This window comes from Corythoichthys intestinalis, chromosome 1 (assembly GCF_030265065.1).
Source record: "Corythoichthys intestinalis isolate RoL2023-P3 chromosome 1, ASM3026506v1, whole genome shotgun sequence".
In the NCBI taxonomy this organism is placed as follows: Eukaryota; Metazoa; Chordata; class Actinopteri; order Syngnathiformes; family Syngnathidae; genus Corythoichthys; species Corythoichthys intestinalis.
The window spans coordinates 70174032-70196092 of record NC_080395.1 but is presented as its reverse complement, the minus strand read 5'-3'; the positions used below and the strand labels follow the sequence as shown (position 1 = coordinate 70196092).

General features: G+C 39.9%; 1 protein-coding gene across 1 annotated transcript in view; it reads right to left on the bottom strand.

The window, feature by feature from the left end:
• Positions 1-22061, bottom strand: part of LOC130912451 (phospholipid-transporting ATPase ABCA1-like) — a 273656-nt gene that overhangs the window by 41110 nt on the left and 210485 nt on the right. The window contains exons 35-40 of the mRNA XM_057830556.1: positions 19527-19642; positions 7345-7474; positions 6888-7256; positions 6742-6804; positions 5796-5902; positions 2651-2792 (exon numbers count right to left, since the gene is read on the bottom strand). Coding sequence (XP_057686539.1) covers positions 2651-2792; positions 5796-5902; positions 6742-6804; positions 6888-7256; positions 7345-7474; positions 19527-19642 — 927 coding nt within the window. The remainder of the gene's footprint in view (positions 1-2650; positions 2793-5795; positions 5903-6741; positions 6805-6887; positions 7257-7344; positions 7475-19526; positions 19643-22061) is intronic.

Below are 22061 nucleotides of genomic sequence, written 5' to 3'. Positions count from 1 at the left end.
GTTGACGTCCCATTGACAACCAAACATGCTCGACCAACCGTTTTGAAGCTTGATAATATTTATTCAACTTGACGACTCATCTTCTTCCTTGAGTTAATGAAATAATGCATTAGCTTGTGCTAAATGTAGTTTTAGATTCATTCTGGACGTTTCAAAGTCGCTCGCTCAAACAAACCGGTCTTGTGCATTTTCGGCACAACACCGGCCGTTGCTTGCTTCGCATGCCTCCCTTTCAATAGTTGGCGCCTCGCTCGGAAATTTATTAAAAATGATCACATTCGGGGCGGCACGGTGGCTGAGTGGTTAGCACGTCTGCCTCACAGTTCTGAGATCAAGGGTTCAATCCCGGGCTTTGGCCTTCCTGTGTGGAGTTTGCATGTTCTCCCCGTGCCTGCGTGGGTTTCCTCCGGGAACTCCGGTTTCCTCCCACATCCCAAAAACATGCATGGTAGGCTGATTGAACACTCTAAATTGTCCGTAGGTATGAGTGTGTGCGTGAATGTTTGTATGTCTCCTTGTGCCCTGCGATTGGCTGGCAACCAGTTCAGGGTGTCCCCTGCCTACTGCCCGTAGTTAGCTGGGATAGGCTCCGGCACCTCCGCGACCCTCGTGAGGAATAAGCGGCATGGAAGATGAATGAATGAATGAATGAACATTCGGTTCGTCCTTCCTGACATCACAACGACACTTGGGATAAGTGGTCTCTTGTGCTGCTTTCGGTTTTGAAAAAGGACAAGAAATGATGGAAATATGGAGATGGATACATGGTCCATGCAGCGTTTTAATGCATATTTATGAGTGCAATAAAACTATAAAACTCAAATGACATTATCTCCCGTTTTTCTTGGCTGATTGACTTCAAATAAAAACTGGTGTGGACATCAACTTCCGCACTTTCAAACGAGACCAACCAGCACCACGTGGGTGATGTAATTACAGCGTGACGAAGCTTCAAAGACGATATGCGTAAACGCGTCGCTGCCGACACGTTCGGTGTTAAAGGGTTAAACGCTGGCTTTAATCTCTCTATATAGGTAAAACAGCGTTGTAACAAATTGAGCACAATGATGAGTGAGAGGATCATATAATGAATGCATTACTAACAATAATTATTTAAGTGTGCCACATTTATTAATTAATTTTTAGCTGCTAATAATGGGATATTTTTGATAATCCTACATTTAAGCCTAAACTAAAGAATCTGAATGAGTGTAACACATTATGTCTGAAACGTTAAATACAAATAGAAAACGATTTAATGAAATATATATATGTTAATATAAGGCATGGCCGATATTAATTCGCCGATTCCGATACTTTGAAAATGACGTGATCGGACGCCGATCGATCGGGACATCTCTAATGCATATAGTACTAGATGCGATATGACAGACTCGGCAGGATTAGTAAACAGCCGCTATCTGAAAGCAGTAGACGTTTCAGAAAGGCTCTGTTGTAGTTTTTTTTTTTTAAACCTAAAATACTCCTAAATCGGCGAAATCTTGACTTGAATCTATCTTTAAATGATGAAACAGTTTTAAAACTTTCACATGTCGAAAGTAGACAGAAGGGAATTAATGCAAAAACGGGATCAATTTTAACAACTTTAACGGTTGATTAACAACATTAAATGACTCCCAAACATAGCAAAGGTTACCGTTTTTTGTTTGTTTGTTTGTTTGTTTTTTTTTTGAAAAAATGAAAAAAACAAACATGAAAGGTTACACCAGTTTCTTTCCCAAGTAACTAATTACTCTTACATTCAGGTAACTCAGTTACTAACTCGATTACTTTTTGGGAAAAGTAATTTGTAACTGTAATTAATTACTTTTTTAAAGTAAGACTAACAACACTGGTCATAAAGATGCAGTCTGCAGAATGAAAAGTGACGAAAGCTGAGATTTTATTAAGCCAATTTGTTGCTGAACACAATTTGCCTATTGCTGATCACTTCTCAGAATTAGCAAAAGAAATGTTCCCTGACTCAAAGATTGCAACGGTAAGTTAATTTAATCAATTGACTTTTTAAATTTATAATTGGTCACACATACGAACTACCTTCAAGTCAAACTGAATTGCGAGCTGAAGTGCCATCAAAAGACACGATAGAAATTGCCAAAAGTGCTACATACAATTAAAACAAAAGTCGCTGTTAAATATTAGTAATCACGAGTTGAAGATATTGATTGTTCTTTGATTGCACCAGGTTATATGTGACAATATTACCAATAAATTCCTATTATTTCAAAAATTGAGTTATATTTTTGTTTCATATTGCACGCTATATAAAACGTAAGATTACTCGCCAATGGCCTCGGGTTGACAGGTATACTAAGTCTTTCATAAAATGTACCCATGCTCCACTGGTGATGGAGATCAGAAAAATCACGGCATTAACTTTTTTCTGGAAAGAAAAGCTCCTAGTCAATCTTCTGGTCCATTTCTACATTTATATAGTCAATGGCAGAAAATAATCGGTGGGACATGAAAGATCTGACCAAATTCCCCAAAAAGGCTGGTAGTGATAATGAATGAGTTCAAGTAACTGTCTCAGCACTACAGAACACCTGAAATTTTGAGATGCAATTTTCATTTCCTCGAAATATTTTTTCATTATTTTTAATAACCTTGGGTGAATCAAAATTGGTACCTTGGTGACAGACTCCTCAGGCACCCCTCGTACACGAGCATACATTTCCAGGTGTTCGGTACCAGTCAGAAAGCTCCAGATGGCGTCAAACTGTGGGCAGTATCCCATCATCTGGTGAACCTTGTCCATTTCACGCACGACACTATGAAATGCAGGACATTGTATTTACAGTATGTCACGTGTGCTTTAGTTGATGGCAAAATCATTCTACGTTTGATACATCTCCCACTTCAGTGAGCTCAGGCATTGGGTCTTGGTCCCCACCCACCATCCCTGTCCCCAATCACACCTCTGTTGACGATTTTGTTCCGCTTTCATCAAGAACTTGGCCACCTCAACAGCTCCCTCTCTCCGTTTTCTCTCTCAAAGTCAACAAAGTCATTGGGTAAGACAAAATCAAACCCTGGGTCTTCAAGGTGTGTGCTGGCCAGCTTGTAGGAAAACTCTTCCATCTTTCCTTGAAACATATGATGGTGCCCAACCTGTAGAAGATGTCCAGCATTGGCCCAGTTCTAAAGAAAAGATGACTCATCCATCTAAAAGAGTACAGACCTGTGACTCTCACCTAGGGCTGCATCTAACGATTATTTTCATAATCGATGAATTGGATGACTAAATAAATGATTTATCGATTAATCGAATAGATGTTACTTGTCTGCAATTATTTAACAATTTAACAGTGAGGACATCATTAACTACATTCCTGGACACGCTGGAATTTGCATATTAGCTGAACATCGGTGTGGAGTTTGCCTTGATTTTCTTTATCCACGGGTCACTATGCCACCTCGAAATGCAGGGAAGCGCTGTGAGAGGGATGTCTTTCGACTTCTCCAGTGCTTTTAACACCATCCAGCTGTGCCTCCTAAGGGATAAACTGCTGACGATGCAGCTGCATCCTGACATTGCAAATTTTGGATTAACTCACTGGCTGGCCAAAGTAAGTCAAAAGGAATGGCTGTGGCTTTCTTGTGGGTTGGCACCAGCCTGTCTATTGGCATTGCACATAAGCACAATAAAAAGTGTAACATGGTTTGGGGTCGGCACCAAATCTTCCCGGTGCGCTTGGGTACCGAAGTTTGTACTTTTTTGTCTGTTTGCTAAAATGTTAAGTCTAAGTTGTTTATTGTTGTCTGTGATACACTGGGATTGTGCTATATCTTCTTCCGTTCATTTGAGTGTATTTAAATGAAATCGGCTCCCACTTTCTTTGCCATGACTTTTTTTCTCTACAAAAATCACTACAATAACCTGGAACTATCATCTGCTAGCGAACTACTAGATTCCCTCGAGGAGTTCTCATCTGGTATAGTCCTAGGTGGTGATGGAGTTGAATCAGAGTGTTGAAAGCTGCTTTTGCCTCTATTGTCCACCAGCTGAAACACTTGTACCAACTTATCTGAGCAGAGAAGCGAGAGTCCCCAGAGAGTGTAAGAACTCCCCAGAGAGTGTGAGAACGGTGTCATTCTCCCAATCTATAAGAACAAAAGTGATCGTCGGAATACCTCCAGGTACCAACTAATAAAACTTGTTTTCGTCAAAACACTCACTGCTGTCATTCTGAGCCATATTAACCCCTTACTCTTTGCTAAAAGCAGACCACTGGTGGTGGTAGCTTCTCCTCACCATCCTGACAGTAAACATACTGCCACAAAAAGATGGGAATATCTACAACCCCTATATGTTGCTTATTATAATTGTAATAATATTTAAAGAGCCTTTCTAAGCACCCGATGTTCAACACGGATAAAATTAGGATAAAATAAATTAAAAGGTCGAGACAAAACGGTTAAGGATGAAGGTGGTTAAAAAAAGACTACGTCCATCTCAAAGCAGCCTTTAATTCCATCTACAGAAACACTTTCTGGCAGTTTCTACAAGGCATCGGTATGCCAGCAAAGTACATCAGTATTCTGTTAAATTTTCTTTCAATCACCAACTGCAGGCTTAGTCCAGGGCAGGGGTCAGCAAGTCCGGTCCTGAATCAAATGATCAACTCATCAGCAAGTGCTGCAGGAGCCTGATAACAATCCTGCTTATTTGATTCAGGTGTGTTAAAGGAGGGAGACATGGAAAAAAAGCTGGATAGTGGCTCGTGAAGACCGGACTTGCAGACCCCTGGTCCAGGGGGTGTTGTATCAAATCCTTTTGTCACTACCTTTGGAATCTCTACCATCAGCCTTTTCAACATAGCTGTTAATTAAGGGCTCACAAGTACCCTGCAGCACTGCCCTAATCACTGTTTCGACTTCCACAACTGCTTCACATGTCTGACTATCAGTTGGACAAAGACTAAAACCTCTGTGAGACTTATTTCTGTCAACACCACAGGTCATCTCCATCTACAAAGAGTAGGTTGAAGCCGTTTGATGACTGTCTACCTCAGATCCAAAATAACAAGGTCCTCCACCTAGGCTTCTGGCAGCTTTCGTCATTTGCAGCCAACCCGTAATATTTTAGAGTACCTAAAGACAGTGTGGCACAGTAGGATGAATACGATTTTTTACCAAGATGTGCATATTCAACATCTGTGTAGTCTATGTACTCAAAAACCACTACAGTGGTACTTCGACATTCTGTATGAATGCAATGACATACGATCCTTTCGACATTAGACGTAAAATTGTCTCTTTATCGATGTACTACCAATATCGACTTACAAACGAGGTCCTGGAACGAGATAAATTCGTATGTAGCGGTACCACTATACTCTATTTGCCTCATCTACACAAAGCTTTGAAGAAGGTGCCTGAGGCATACTCTGCACATCTGCTATTTCAATCACATACTATATAAAGGGGCAGACCGGCTTCCCTACAATCATCTCCACAACAATGAATAGCGGGCGGTGCCGTCTCCTCAGCCATGTGGCCAGACTTGATGACAGAGTCCTGGCTGAATAAATTCTTATGGCAAGCACCCGTCCTCCCTCCAGAAGATGGAGACATCTTTGTCGCTTCAGACAGTAATGGATGTAACAGGTCTCATCCATATAAACTTGAGGGGTCATCCCCTCACTGGCGCAGGACCGCCCTGCCTTTTAAGTGGTTAGCCCCAAGGTTCTCGAACTGGTCAAGTGAGAACTCATCAGTGATTTAAAACAACGAGGGAACCTTGAAATAATTATAGTAGAGAAAATGTGAACCTGCAGTTGTTGAGTAAAGCATCTCCAAAGCTGACAGTCGTATCTCCCGTCAGCATGCGAAATGTCGTGGTTTTTCCTGCGCCATTGACACCAAGCAGGCCAAAACACTGGTAGGTGATTTATATATATGGGGGAGAGTGAGAGAGAATAGAGCGAGATATTACATTTAAATGTGGAAAGTGAATTTTCTGATGCAATGTCAGTAGCTCAACAATTATGTTTTTCTGGTTTCCTGAAAAGTTTGCAAGGTTTCTGCCTAACAACAGACACATTTCAGGTTTCAAACATAAATAATTGTTAAATACAAGTAGGGACTGCAAAAACACTCCTCATGCTTCTTTTTATATTCTAATTCCGCTTTATCCACAACGTTATGTGAGATATCGTCCTTAGTCATTTAGTTGAACATCAGATCTTCAGGAGTCAATTGGCTGCCCTGAGAGAAAGCACTTTAAATAATTTCCGAATGCTATACTTCGTTTATACATTTTTTCTTCCTACAAAGTTTGTTATGGGGAAAAATGTTTTGTTGATTTCAATATCTTATTTACAGTATTTATGATTAAAACCTGAAATGTAAAGCTGCATATGGCACTTTTACAGCGCATTTACCTACTTGTTTTTACCAAGCCCAAAGCACTTTACTTGAGCAAACATTCACACACCTTGCTGTCATCCCATTGGTGGCAAATTAGTGTTCAGTGCCTTGCCCAACGGCATTTCGACCGTGGGCAGTCGTAGCCAGGAAACAAACCGCTGAACCTTTGGTCTCAAGACAATGCGAGCTACCAACTGCACCACGACTGCCCATGCTTTGAAACCTAAATGCTTTTATATTGATATATCTGACGTTTACCATCTTGACTATTCTGTTAAGAATTATTTGCATATGCAACGGGTTCCAATGTTTGACTTTTTGCAGTAAAAATGTTTCTTATAACCTTACCTCGCCATGAGGAATTCCTAGGCAAAGTTGATTGACTGCTGGTTTTCTGTTACCTCGGTAAATCTGAAAGAAACGTGATATCATGCACTGCTGAGACCGAAACATGATACAACAATATAAGATGATTAAAAAATTCAAATCCGTACTTTGGTCAGATCGATCATAGTAAGGATGTCTGAATTAGCTCCACCACTTTTAACTCTTTCTCTTTCCCTGGCTACATCCTCATCCTTATCCTCTGAGACAAGAGGGATCTTAGTGCAAGGCTGCATACCCCTACGGATGAAAAACTTGTACTCCAGCAATATGGTGAAAAGAAAGAAGATGACACTCTCTACTGCCATTATATTAAGTTTTGTTCTAACATATTCCAGGTCGAAAGGATCTTTGGCAGGATTAACCGAAGAAGGAAAAGAATACAAAGTGGGTTTTCCGATTGAATTGTGTATCGCTGTCAAGTCCTTCATTCCAATTGCCAAGCAGTAAATGGGGAAGTAGATGAATATCAGATTCACCTGTAGAGACACAATCATTCAGAAATTTAAATGCAAGCAATAGTTTAAAAGTGGAATTACATTAAATGAGAGCGGCTTATTATTTTACCACATCATGTTTGGACAATCTGGAAATAATAATTCCGATGAAAAGGTTGACAGCATTCAAAACAATGCATCCCTGACTGGCAACGGTGAACATAAAGGAAAATGGATACATCAAGGTGATTGTAGAAGACCTAAAAAGATTGATAAAATTAGCATTGGGATAATAAAATTACTGATTATTAGTGATGATACGAACAACACTGGAGTGTTAGTACTGTGCAGACTAGGGATGTCGCGAGCCAGGTTTTTGCACTTCCGATCCGATACCGATATTGTTTTGCACTTCCGATCCGATACCTATACTGGCCGATACTGATACAGGCCTATCTGAACATGTATTAAAGTTTAAAGTTATTTAGCCTCCTTACTTAGTTGTCAGACTCATGTTGAAAAGGGTTTTAGTACTCTTGGTAACAACTAGCCAGCTGAATTAGGTGAGTTTGAATAACACACAATGGTTTGTAACAAGAAACTGACCTGTTTATTCAGTGGCAAACACAAAACAATATAGATAACAAACAGAAATGGCATAGTCAGTCAGTAAAACGTGCAAATAATATTGTAAACTGTCTTAAAAACGCAAAACACACAAACAACCTCAGTGGAAAATCCCACAAACCCCCCAAGCTATTAGATGCTTTTAATGTTTCGTGCGTAAGTTGCAAAAATTGTATAAAAAGCCTCTCAGGTTTAACACTAGAAGTCCCAGAGAATTCTGCTACTCCTAACAGTCCCAAGCAATGGCCAATTTGGCCTCTCCTCCAAAAAAAACCCATAGGTGGCCTAAATGACCCAAGTGCTTTTGAATTAGCAAGTCGTTGTCGGACAGACAACAGCCGTTCATATGGAAATGCAACCACTTGTGTTGGTATGCGGCCCAAATGGAGGGGAACACACAACAGTAGTACTATTCATGTAATATTATGTGTCAGTTCAAGTCAAGCTACATTTATGGGGTTTTGCACATTTTAAGAATGTGTATTATTTTACGATTTTACTGTCGGAAAAAATATCTCTGACAGTGTATTTGTGGGGCCTTTATATGCTAGCAATATTTGTTATAATTGTGATGCCTGCAGAAAATAGAACATTGAATCAGTATCAAATGTAAAACTGAAATAGGAGTCTGTTAATTTTTGTCTTTTCTTCCTGGTATTTATTGATGCACAGGATTCAAACAAGAGTAATCATAGCAAATCAAAACTATCAAGTCAAAACGATGAAATACTATAGAAAACACACATAAATGTACCTCTAATACACCCTCTATCCTCTATACTGGACTTGTTGAAAGGTTATCAAGAATTTTTTGTTTTCCTGGGACTACTTGGTATACAATGAGGAGCAATTATTTGCATTCCTTGTGATTTTGCAAGTTCACCCACTTTGAAAAGAGGTGGAGGTCTGAAATTTCAATCATAGATGCATTTCCACTCATAGAGACAATCTAAAAAAAATCCAGAAATCACATTCTATGATTTTTAAAATGTATTTGCTATATATTTTTATCTACTGGGGTTCAGTTCATGTATTTGTGCACCTGAGAATCAGCAATAATTATGACACTCAAAGAGTTGTCATTCTACCTTAAAAAAAGTCCACCTTTACCCCACCCGTTTGAGCTCATCATTGTCACCTGTGCACCCCACAGTCAGTTATAATCCACGCGCTACCATGGGCAATACCAGAGAGATTTCGAAAGGCACCAGATAAAAAAATTGATTAGCTCCACAAAGCTGGAAAAGGCTACGGGACAACTGGAAAGCAGCTTGGTGAGAATAAATCAACAGTTGCAGCAATTGTTAGAAAATGGAAAAGGCTAAACATGACTGATAATCTACCTTGGAATGGGGCTCCATGTAAAATCTCTCCTCGTGGGGCATCACTCATGATGGGAAAAGTGAGGGCTCAGCCTAGAACTACATGGTAGGAGCTGGTCAATGACCTGCAGAGAGCTGGATGCACAGTTTCAAAGGCTGCTGAAGCCAGTACAAGGCTGCTGAAGCCAGTACATGTAAAGGTCTGTCTGAAGTTTGCAAGGGACCATCTGAATGATGCAGAGGGGTCATGGGAGAAAATCATGTGGTCAGATGAGACCAAAGTAGAACTTTTTGGTGCTAACTTTACTGTCGTTTGTGAAGGGAAAAAAAGGCAGAGTACAATCCCAAGAACACCATCCCCATTGTGAAGTATGTAGGTGGAAACCTCATGCTTTTCGGCAAAGGGGACAGGACGACTCCATAAATCAGAGGATGAATGGTGCAATGTATCGTCAGATTTTGGGCCATGACCTCCCTCCCACAGTCAGGGACTTGAAGATAAGTCGTGGCTGGGTCTTCCAACATGACAATGATCCGAATCACACAGCCAAGCTGACCAAGGAGTGGCTGCGTAAAATGCATTTCAAGGTTCTGGAGTGGACTCCAGACATCAATCCAAGAATCCAGAAAATCTTTGGATAGAGCTGAAATTTGGTGTTTCTCAACGACAGCCCCGAAGCCTGACTGATCTAGAGAAGATTTGTGTGGAGGAATGGGCCAAAATCTCTGTTTTCATATGGGAAAACCTGGTGAAGAACTACAGAAAGCGTCTGACCTCTGTAATTGCAAACAATGGCTGCTGCACTAAATATTAGCAATGATTTTCTCAAGGGTACAAATACTTATGAACCCCAATAAATTACGAATAAATTATTGAAAAAAAAATACAATAAGAGTTCCGGATTTTTTAAAGATTATCACGAGAAGTCAATGGGGTTTTGGTGCTCTCTAATATTACCAAGGGTGTCCCATTTTATGACACCCTGGAGATCCGCCCCGAAGCCGAGCCTACCCTACCGCCTACCGCAAGCCGCATCCAATTTCTACCCCTTGGCCCACCCCTTGGCCTTTCAAACGAAGCAATAAGGGGTAGGGCTTGAAACATCAGCCCTACGAATTGGGACACCTCTTTACACTCACGTACGTCATAAGTCCGTTCGGAAAGTTGTTACGTAACCAAAAGCAACGACAAAAAGTGCACTGAAAAACAAAACAAACATTACAAATTGAAGAAACACAATGAACAATGAACTAACATTACAGTTAGTGGTGTCGATTTTTTATTTATTATACCCCTAATTAGTGCAATTTTATCGTGATTAATCTTTTTTTAACTATTACTTTTCTGACTGAAGAAAACGCATTGAGAGTTGATAATACTGGTCATTAGCTGTTAGAATATTGTTTGGATGTATCAAGCTTGTTTCATTTAATTTAAGCAAAGCAAACAAAACAAACACTGGTAACTAACGGAAGGGTCCACAACACATGCACATAGATGTGGAGCACTAGTTCAGTTTAATCTAATTTGGTTTCAAATTCAATGTAATATTTACACCATTGTATGAAACCTGAATGATGGCTTGTTTCTGAACCAAGAGTGGTATTTACTAATCTTGCATATTTTTTTCCCAGCAATTTCATGTGTGGTGCTCTTCATTTCACCACTGTGTCTTGGTGTGCTTAGTTGTATTATTTCTAAATATCTATGCACATAAATGTATATCCACAGCAAATTGTTAATTGATCTTTTTGAAATTGTTTTTTTTAACATGTAGAGGGTATTCAAACAAATACATCCGAATGAATTAGAATTATTAAAATACTGTTATTAAAATATTCTCAGAAGTATAGCAGTTTAGTGTCAAGTAAGAAATAAGTGTCTGAGTAAGTCAGGCTACTTTAGCTGAGGCGGGGGTTGGGCGAAAAAGGCTCAAGTCAGGCTACTTTAGCTGAAGAGGGGGTTGGGCGAAACCTTGCTGAGTGAGGCTGCTTTCTCTTTCGCCCAACCCCCTCCTCAGCTAAAGTAGCCTGACTAGTAGACACTTATTTGTTACTTGCCTACTGTAGGTTGATAAATTTGTAGGTAGATTTGTGTATGTCTTAGTCAATCCAAAAAAAAAAGGTTCCTTCAATCAAAGTATATATTTTCATTTGAAGAGCACCACACATGAAATATATATTATATATACGGTATATATGTATATATATATTTATTTATTTATTTATTTATTTATTTATTTTAATGCAATTGCTATGTTATGACAAAATAAACGCCTGATCATTTTACCACCTTAGGAAAGGATCGGCATACATATTGTTCATTTTTTTATTGGTGAGACTTATTAATTAGGACTCAAAATAAATAATTGAGGAGGGCGTAGGGACCAGCCCTGAGCAGTTGCTTTTGAACACACTGAAACAATGACTGAATGTTGAATTATCAGTCCTACTTATGAAGATGGTATGTCCTGTATCAGAATTTAAACAAATACATATAAAAACAAATTTCCCATTTATTTTCAATGGCAAGTAATCAAAGTCCCTTTGATTTTTTTTTACCATTTATCATGACAGCCCAATGAGATTGTATACCACTAACTCTCATATAGGTGAATAAAAAAAAAAAAAAAGTAAAAAATCTGACCTCCGTTTTTTGGGGGAGGAATGGAAAAAATCAATTCAATCAGTTAACATAAACATCTTTGATGTGAAATGTTTTCTATTGTATATTTGTAATAACGTGTAGAACATGAAAACTAACATGAGTTTTTTTGCTGAGTAACAAATTACTCTTACAATGAGGTAACTGAGATACTTCTCCCAAAAAGTAATTTAGTTAGTAACTTGTAACTAATTACTTTTTTGAGTAAGATCGACAACACTGTGCAGTATATATTCCCTTCATAGTAATTAGGACTATTAGGACATTCAGTCATTGTTTCAGTGTGTCAAAGAAACTGTTCAGGGCCGCTCCCTTCCACCTTCTCATGACACAAATTCTGTTTCTGTTTTTCTCAAAGGTTTTCTACACGTTTTCTCGTACTAACTTCAGAGAAAATGGTCACAATTCATGCTCCATTAGATCCAGTCATTCTAAACTATGTTCATGATCTCGCTTTAAACTCAAATTGCAGTTCTAAAACGTTTTTTTTGCAAAAACAATGTACACATTTGGGCCATTTTTTTCCTGTTTTTCTGTGTGGAGTATAGGAGAATTAAGTTAAAAGTTTGTAAAAAGCGTAAAACTCCATAAATATATGTAAATTAATAAATGTAGCTTGACTTGAACTGACAAAAACTATCACATTATGTATATATATAATGTGCAACCGTGGTGTGTTCCCCTCCGTGTGGGCCGCATTCTAACACAATGTATGTCTAGTGGTTGCATTTACATATGAATGGTTGCTGTCTGTCGGACAACGACTTGCTAATTCAAAAGCACTTGGGTCATTTGGGCCACCTCTGGGTTTTTTAGGAAGAGAGGCCAAATCGGCCATTGCTTGGGAATATTAGGAATATTTGTCTTGAGGAAGGGCCGAGTCGGCCTCTGCTGGGTTTTCTAGTGTTAAATAAACGACTATTTCAGTATCAAGTTAACATTAACAGTAAATAAAATACTCAAGTCCCCATTCTGTATCAGCAGCTTTTAACTACATTCAATTAATTTAATTTTGCCAATCAACTGATAAAGTTGTTAAAATTGCTCCCATTATTCCATAATTTCCCTTCTGTGTACTTTTGACATGTGAAAGTTTTAACTGTTTTGAAGATAGATTCAAGTCAAGATTTTGCCAATTTAGAAGTATTTTAGAAAAAAAGTTAATTAGGTTCGCTTGGAAAGTTCACTACAACAGCCTACTAGGGAAGTCTCCTGCTTTAACATGGCGGCTGTTTACTAACGCATCGCATAGTTTTCAATACACGTGTTGCCAACGCCGTCGAGTCTCATTTTGCATCTAGTTCTATATACATATGATATCTATTATCTACAGTAAAAAGATGTTGACGTAGTTTGTAGCGGCTGTCAGCAGCAGTCAGGTAATCTTGTGTTTTTTATCTAGCGGCATGAGTTGAGCTAAAGCCGTGAGTTGAGCATTGGCATTACCCGTGTCCATGACAAGCATGATGTTTACTCTCGGGACGCAATGCAGTCCGTTTCTCATTGTGTCCCGAAGACCGCGCTGTGTATTAGTTCCGCTTTACTTGACATATTTCAATAATCGGAATTTGGATGTTTGAATCGTTCTCGAATCTTCCACGGCTGAATTGCTCAAGGATGTAATGACGGCTGGGCATGTTGTACCGTGGTTCTAAGTGTTGGATGGTGCGTCTTTACTCACGAGAGATAATGGCTCGTCATCCAGAATGAATTCTTCGGCAATGATTCTTGTTATTCCCTGGGCTTTAGGACTGTCGAGTGCCAGTTTGTCACGCATAGTAAAAGTTTCTGCCAGTGTTAGTTGCGTGGGACCTTTCTTTTTGTCTTCGGTTTTCTTAACATACTCCTTATATTGTTTGTGGTGGTATTTCGCTAGATGCTTGATTAGGTTGGTTGTATTAAAACTTCTTACAGCTTTACCACCAGGCTTACTTTATTGTGGCATATATTGCACTCTGCATCTTCGTCTTTGTCGTCCTTTAAGGTGAAATTATCCCACACAGCTGACATTTTCACTGATAAAGTCTCTCGGTAAATTGGGAGACGGTAATGTAGTGTTTTGAAGGTGTGCCATAAAATGCGGACTGGATTTTAGGGAAACCGAAGCAAAAACTGGGATGGATTATGTAAATCGGTGCGCTGGAAAACCCGGACCGGACTTAAAAAAAAAAAACAACTGGATCGTAAGTCTGGATCGGAATTTTTCCGTGTTGGCTGATCCGAAACCGATGCACATTCTTTGCCCATAGCGGCGTTCGATCCGATCCAAATATCAGATCGGGACATCTCTAGTGCAGACTGCACAAAAATGAAACCCCATATTATTGTGATAATGGACTTATGCTGTTTGGATGTGCTGCGCCAAATTGTGTTGAGAAGGAACCAAATTATTGACATGTCGGGAATATGTTCAGATAAAACTGTTTGCTGTTGAAACGTGACGCGGCGACACCAAGACGCAACGATTGTGTTGCAGAACAGCCTGGCCTTAACATGGCGACAGTGAAAACGGAAGGCGCAGACGCAAACTTTTAAGTCTGGCCTCCAAACAGGATCAATTCGATTGCGGGGATTGCTCCGCAACCATATAAAAACACCTTTATTTTTATAAACTTAAAATTGCTTTGCAATATGAAATCAGTAAAATAATGATAACTAACTAACTAGACAGGACAAGCAGGACTGAACAGGCCCTCACAGTTTGACACAACGATTGTGTTGCGGAATGGCCTCGCCATCACCAGAATGAAGGGTGAAGATGCAAACCTTTTTCCGGCCTCCAAAGCGGAACAATTCGATTGTAGGGATTACTACACAATCATATGAATGAAACGCTCACGCTCTAATGACGTCAGCACTCGCACACCTCACTTTGGACATACATACTTTTTGCGCAGTTGCTGTTAGTAAACATTCAAAATAGCAAACATTGTGGAACGTTGGATGTAATTTACTGTTCTTAATAATATTTTTAATTCAAATATATTTTATGTTCGCATTTTTGGATGGTGTGCTGGAGGCGCTCCCTCTGGGGACTCCCTCGTTCTGCTGGGGGACTTCAACGCTCATGTGGGCAATGATAGTGAGACCTGGAGGGGCGTGATTGGGAGGAACGTCCACCCCAATCAGAACCCGAGTCTATGGACGTCTGTGCTCGTCACGGTTTGTCCATATGGAACCATGTTCAAACATATGGGTTTCCATATGTGCACTTCGGCACCAGGACACCCGAGGCCGCAGTTCGATGATCGACTTTGTCGTCATGTCATCGGATTTGCGGTCGCATGTTTTGGACACCCGGGTGAAGAGAGGAGCAAAGCTGTCAACTGATCATCACCTAGTGGTGTGTTGGCTCCAATGGCGGGGGAAAATGCTGGCCAGGCCTGGCAGACCCAAACCTATTGTGAGGGTTTGCTGGGAACGTCTGGCAGAATCCCCTGTCAGAAAGAGCTATAACACCCACCTCTGGCAGAACTTCTCCCTTGTCCCGGAGGAGGTGGGGGAACTGAGTCCGAGTGGGCCATGTTCTGCACCTCTATTGTTGAGGCGGCCAATCAGAACTGTGGCCGTCGGGTGTTTGGTGACTGTCGTGGCGACAATCCCCAAACCCGCTGGTGAACAGTGGCAAGGGATGCCGTCGAGCTTAAGAAAAAGGCTTACTGGGCCTTTTGGCCTGTGGGACTCCGGAGGCAGCTGCCATGTACCCGCTGGCCAAGCGGAATGCAGCTCCACGCCCTCCTCACTGACCCCCAAATTCCATTAAGTATGCGTCCATTCAGCTCAGCTCCGATGCGAACCGCCTGTGTGCAGGCAGCGATCCCCAATGCCCAATTTATATGTCTCTCATGCGTCCATACACCTGTGGACTCTAGACGCGCATGCAGAAAATGGAGGAGATCATGCCATCAGATCAACACAAAGTTTATTGGGACAGTATTTTCAGAAAAAATACACATATATGAGCTAAAAATGCACAAATGCCAATAATACAGTTTAGCTACAGGTAAATTCCGTTCAACACACACAAAGCACACAACAACCCATTGAAACCACCCCCCCACAAATCTATGCACTGCGCACACACACAAACATAACAGTGTATTGCTTGCAAAAACTGGCAGCGGAAATTAGCGTCAGTAAATCAGAACAAGAGTCTTGCTCACTTTTTACTGTTTATTTTTAACCACACTCACTCAGGTCCTGCACCTAACAACTAGAGTATATCCTATCGTGGTGTCAGTAACCCACCAATGGGAGCGTCGCGTTGCCGCATCAAACGCACCAATAGGAAGTCGGCGCTGACACATCATTGCGGCGCTGACAGTATTTCTAGTGACGCTACAACACTTTTAGGAAGAATGTCATTTCCTTTAGTGATTTCAAAATATATTTTATTGTTCGGAGATACACAGGCACTGTACATCACATGCAAATGAGCTACAACATTTTGTTTTGTGAAAATTTAAATAAAATAAAGAGTAAAAATTAGATGCATAAAATATTTTTATGCATTATTTACTTTAAAGACCGGATATTGCTGCCATTATAATTTCTGTCAGGTGCTTGCTAAATGGCAGGACTCGGTCCAGTCAATGGAGCATAAAAATAGAGCCTGTACGTATTTTAGTTTTGACGGACCCGAGGACGGACTCACGTGGTCAAGACGGCATTTTGGGGAAGATATAAATACAAATCGGAATAAGAATCATATAACAATAAAAATCTAACGAATTGGGTTCTAATGTGGCAGTTGTGTTTTGCATGCTGTACCTGAACGCACCGTGTGACTAACAAGAGAGAGAGAGAGGTGCGATAAAATGGGAAGTTTTTACTATTTTCACGTTGTTGTTGGCGTTGGTTATGGCAGACAGTAGCCGTTTTGAGTTGAAAAAGTTCTGAAATAAATAATTCATAACCTGATGAATCTGAAGACTTCCTTGCCTATGATACAATAATGATAATAAATCTCAAATTTAAAAAAGTGTCTTTATTGTCACCTTAACTGGCGATTGGTGAGCCAGTTCACTCACACGTACACCACGCTGATACATGACAAAAGGATCATCTGTTAATGCGATCGTATGTCAAAGTACCACTGTATTATAATTATTAGAGCCAAAGTGGTGTGAGAGCCCTGTTGTAATGCAAAAGATTATTATTATTATTGTTATTATTATTATTTGGGCGTGAGCACCAAGTGGTTCGTGAGCCGTATCTTAATGCAAAGGATTATTAAAGCGCCCCAGCACCAAGTGGTGCGAGAGCCCTAATGTGATGCAAAGGATAGGTATGGTTCTTTTTTCAGGACAGATGACAACGGACAATTGGATGCCTTAATATGCTTGAAAACTGGAAAAATGTACAGATACATGCAGTACATTTTTAAAATTTCGCGACCTTGTGGCAATCTAACAAAATGGCTCAACAGCACCCCCTTGAATTTTTCAATTGACCTCTCCTACTAGATTTTTTCAACGTAGTGCAATGAAAATTGGTAGTTGATACCTTGTGCAAAACTGCACCAAAAAGTCTCTCTGACCCATATACCAAACCCAACAAGAAATCGGGTATTTTGGAGTGAATGTGAAATTTTTCTCGATTTACAGAAGAGGAAAAAAATTACAGTTGAGATACATTGCGCAGACTGTAACTTTAGTTAGATGTTGCTGGAAGGCGATATAAAAAAGATCAATTCATTAATTTACTGTATGAAAAAAAATACATTGCGCCTCAAACAAACTTAATTTAACTTCATTATTGTGTCATCAACGTTGTCTTGAGTGCCATTTTGTCGAGTGACGTCAGATTGAAGTGGTACTTCTTTTTCCCCCGACTTCGCAACTAGGATCTCCCAGTTTGAGTGGTGTTCCAATTATATTTTTCCTTGTCGGAGGTTGGAAAAGTCCGACTTTTCACATTCGCTGAATGTTACACAAGCGTTGTTGTGGCGTCATCAACAGGCGCAAGCCCCCCGAGTAGATTTGGCACCCCAAGCGGATAGTGCACACTCGAAGCAATGGCGTCCACAAGTTTTTTTTTTTGTTGCTTCTTGATCTTATTTAAATTAAAAATATTATAAAAGACATCAAATTAAAGCCGGTGTTCCACCATGTTTGCTGTTTTGAATGTTTGGTAGCAGCGACTACATACGGCCAAAGTGACGTGTGTGAGTGTTGACGTCATCGGATCGAGAGTGCTGCGTTCATATGATTGCGTAGCAATCCCTGCAATCAAATCGTTCCGCTTTGGAGGCCGGAATTAAAGGTTTGCGTCTTCACCCTTAATTTTGGTGATGGCGAGGCCATTTTGCAACACAATTGTTGCGTCTTGGTGTCGCAGCGTCACCATGTCAACAGCCCCTTAGTTTCTCTGATGAGAGCGGGACGGTCTGCCACCACCCTGAGCTTCGTGCCGTCCAAGGTTTCAGAGATTTTATTTGTCATTTACACCAGCTCTCACAAGATGACAACAGATCCAACGAAATTCCGTTCGATGAGTGAACATCGGGCCGCTGCAGACTTTATTACGCGCCGCCACTTCTCTCACTTCTTCAGAAATTACAGAGCAAGTTACAAGTAGATACACATATATCATACAACATAGCAGGGGTATGACACGACGCATAGGTCACGTGCAGTAATTTTTTGTACGAAAAAAAGGAAAACTACCAGTCATGGCTGGAGGGCGTGGGGGAGAGTGATAGCAACAAAAGGCGGTGCCGGATTGGAGGTGGGTGCGGTCGTGTGTGAGTGCGCAAGTGTATCAGTATTTGTATGTGTCTGTAGCCAAAATAAGAGTCGCAGAGCCCTGCGACCGGCCTGGGGAAGAGATCAGGGACAAAAGATTGGAACATCTGCATTTTGTATGCGAGACCAGCGCGGTTGATCCACGGAGGAAAAAAAGCAGACAGACTGACTGATGAAGATAACAGCAAGCAGCAGCTGGGAGGAAAAACACGTCTGCCCTGTTCAGTCCTGCTTGTGGGCCTAATTAGTTAGTTGTTATTTTATTGATTTCATATTGCAAAGCAACTTTTGTTTTGAAGGTAAGTTTAAAAAAATAAAACTGCTGTTACAAGCCGCTGTCCTTGTTGTTGTTATTGTTTCTCCATATTTTATTGTTCCATTTCATCGTGCTAGGAGGGAGTTTTGCACGATGTGCCAGAAAAACAAAAATGTTTTAAATGTATATATTACTTTGGTAAAGTAACTTTAAGTAGTTTCTTTCATAATTGTAGTAATTATAATGTAGTAGTAATTACTTTTTTAGAGAAGTAACTTTTCAAAGGTAACATGAACATCACTGGTAACAATGGTAATGTATTACCTTTTTTAACTAACCTCAATGCTTATGTTCACATATTATCGTAATATAATTGTATACAAATAATGTATGTTGAAGAGTGAGTCAACAACATTAAATATTTGGATACTATTGCACGGTAAAATAGTTCCAAATTACAGAGACGATGATGTCTTTGGAAAGGGGATTAAAAAAACATAGCAGACAACCAATCAGATGAGAATTTCTTCAGGGGCTATATAATATAGTAAGTCAGAATCTTCAGGGGCTATATAATATAGTGAGTCAGAAAATGAGAGAATAATAAAAGTATTGACATGAGTTACACTAAAGTTTGTGCTGAACTATGATGAGGTTCAGAGGATAAGAGTGTGAGCAAATGCTTTCTTAGTATACCCGTATAAGAGAAGAAGCAGGATGAAAGCCGGCAGGTTGGTGACACTGGTGAATTCTTCATATTGGAAACTGAGAAAAGTAAGTACCAAAATCATGGCTGGGATGGCGTAGTTTATCTAAAATAATGGCAAAATAGAAAGACAAGTGAAATCAATGTTATAAATGGAAAACATTTCACTCTTTCCTCCCTTAATAATTATAAATTTCATTTATAGAGAGCTTTTCATGACCCTCAAAGACACTTGACAATAAGGATGAAAACAATAATGCAACAATAAGTAAAATATAGAAGCCAAAATCATGTGTAATAAACACATTAAAAAACAAAAAAAAACATTAGCAGGAACGATTACAGTATCTATACATTAAAACAGATGGGTTTTGAGAAGTGATTTGAATGATACAAAGTCAGAGCAGTTAAGAATATGATTGGGGTATGAGTTACTAAGGGTAGCAGCGGAGAAAGCCCTGTCACCCAGGTTATGTGCTTGGTGACAGGGATAGAGAGGAAAAGAGTACTAGACGATCGAAGGGTACGTGAAGAAGCGTAGGGGTGAAGCTGTCTGTGAGGTAAGATTGGGCCTGATGGAGGTGGAGTTTGAAGTTGATGCCGTGCTGAGCGGGGAGGCAATGGAGGTTTTGAAGGATGGGAGTGATGTGGGTGTGGGTTCGCAAACGGGCAGTGCAGTTTTGAATGTATTTCAATTTGAGTTTGGAGATTGTGCAATCGAGAATGCTATTGCATTTGTCAAGGCAGAATGTAAGGAAAGCGTGGATGAGGAGCACAGGAAAAGAGTGAGGGCCAGTGACGAGAGATGTTTTTAAGGCTTGATGTGTTGTTCAAGATCCTCCGGAACCCTTTAATGCCCTGGGCCTATTTTGTCCAATTTTGCATGCTTAAGATGTCGCCTTTAGATTTCAAAGAAAAAAGTTGTCTCAATGGCCTGGTTGGGATCTTTTTTCAGGACACCACAACGCTTCATGTGTTAACTTGTTTTTTTCACTGACCAATTTTAATCACCATTTAGGACCCAAAAAGACCTTAAAAAAGGGGGGGAGGGGTGTGTCAAAATTTGTAAAATTGATGCCAGTTGACAACCAAACATGCTTAATGAACCGTTTTGAAGCTTGATCATATTATTATTTATTAACTTGTTAGGATAAACATTCAACAGAAAAAAATGAGACGGAACAGTTAATATTTGACAATTCAACAGAAACGGCAGGCATGGTCAAAAGTGTTTTTGTCTTTTGTACATACGATGGTCAAAACCTGTTATCAGGTTACCCGCGGGTTATTAAAATTATTAAAAAAGCATTGAATTTAGTTTTCCATTATTAAAGGTACTACAAGTATTAAATTAGCTGTTGTAAGTCTGGAATTTTTTCACCGTGGTCTTAATTTTGAAGAACATCTCAGTGCAACCTAAATTATACCCGTGACGAAGTTGTTTTTTTAAAAAAAAAAATCCATAACGAAGATGACGCATAGAATTTTTACGATGCACTGCACTACAAATCGAAATGCAACTCATGCGTGCCAAACCACCACGACCGGCAAAACTGAGAATCCACCCACCTCTGCATCGGGAATGCGTCCGTTTGTCGGGGGAACGAAAACCCTGCAGGCAGAAGTATTGTGGATTCTGAACACCAAAACAGACCAACATTCATATACTTCAAATGAGTCCATTGGTGATCTGTTTCGGATATTACGTCATTTTTTGTCGGCATCGGCTGTCACAATGTTGGTCATATTGCGTTTTGTTCCAAAGGGAGCGTTCCCGATGTCTTAACTGTCTTTTGTCACGAATTTTCAGTTGGCAGAAAAAAAACGCACATTTTCTTAATGTTTAAATAGTCTACATATTTTTATGACCATTATAAATGCATTTACACAATGAAATAACACTGGAAAAGTTTGTTAAACATAATGTTGCTCAAATCGTGTTTTTTTCCGGAGGGAGCATTCCCGACTTCGTAACTGCAGCCAATTTAAGCTCATCAAGACTTTAAGATAGAGGTAAAATCGGGCCTAAAAAGTCCAGCCCGACCCACATTGGTCCGCGGGTATTAAAGCCCGACCCGCGTTTTGTGTGGTAACATTAGTGAAGATGTCTGCATAGAAACCTGTCTTTTGTAACGAATTCTCAGTTGGCAGAAAAAACCCCCGCACATTTTCTTAATGTTTAAATAGACACATATTTTTATGATTATTATAAATTTATTTACACAACGAAATAACGCTGGAAAAGTTTGTTAAATATAAATAAACAGGTGCGGTTTTGCGGACTCGCAGAGGGGAAGATCAAAAAGGGCGTATAGGCACGCTCTGGCTCTGCAATGACCATACAGCCCCTTCTTTTTTTGTTATCCAAATTATTTATTTTATAACAAGTATTCCTTAGTTTATCATTCATACATCGTGAATATATAGTTATTTCAAAAAGTTAGCGAGAAAGAACCCTGGCCCGGCCCAACGTAAATTTATGTAATAATTGTCATTTTAATTTTGGTCATGTTTTCAGTTTAATT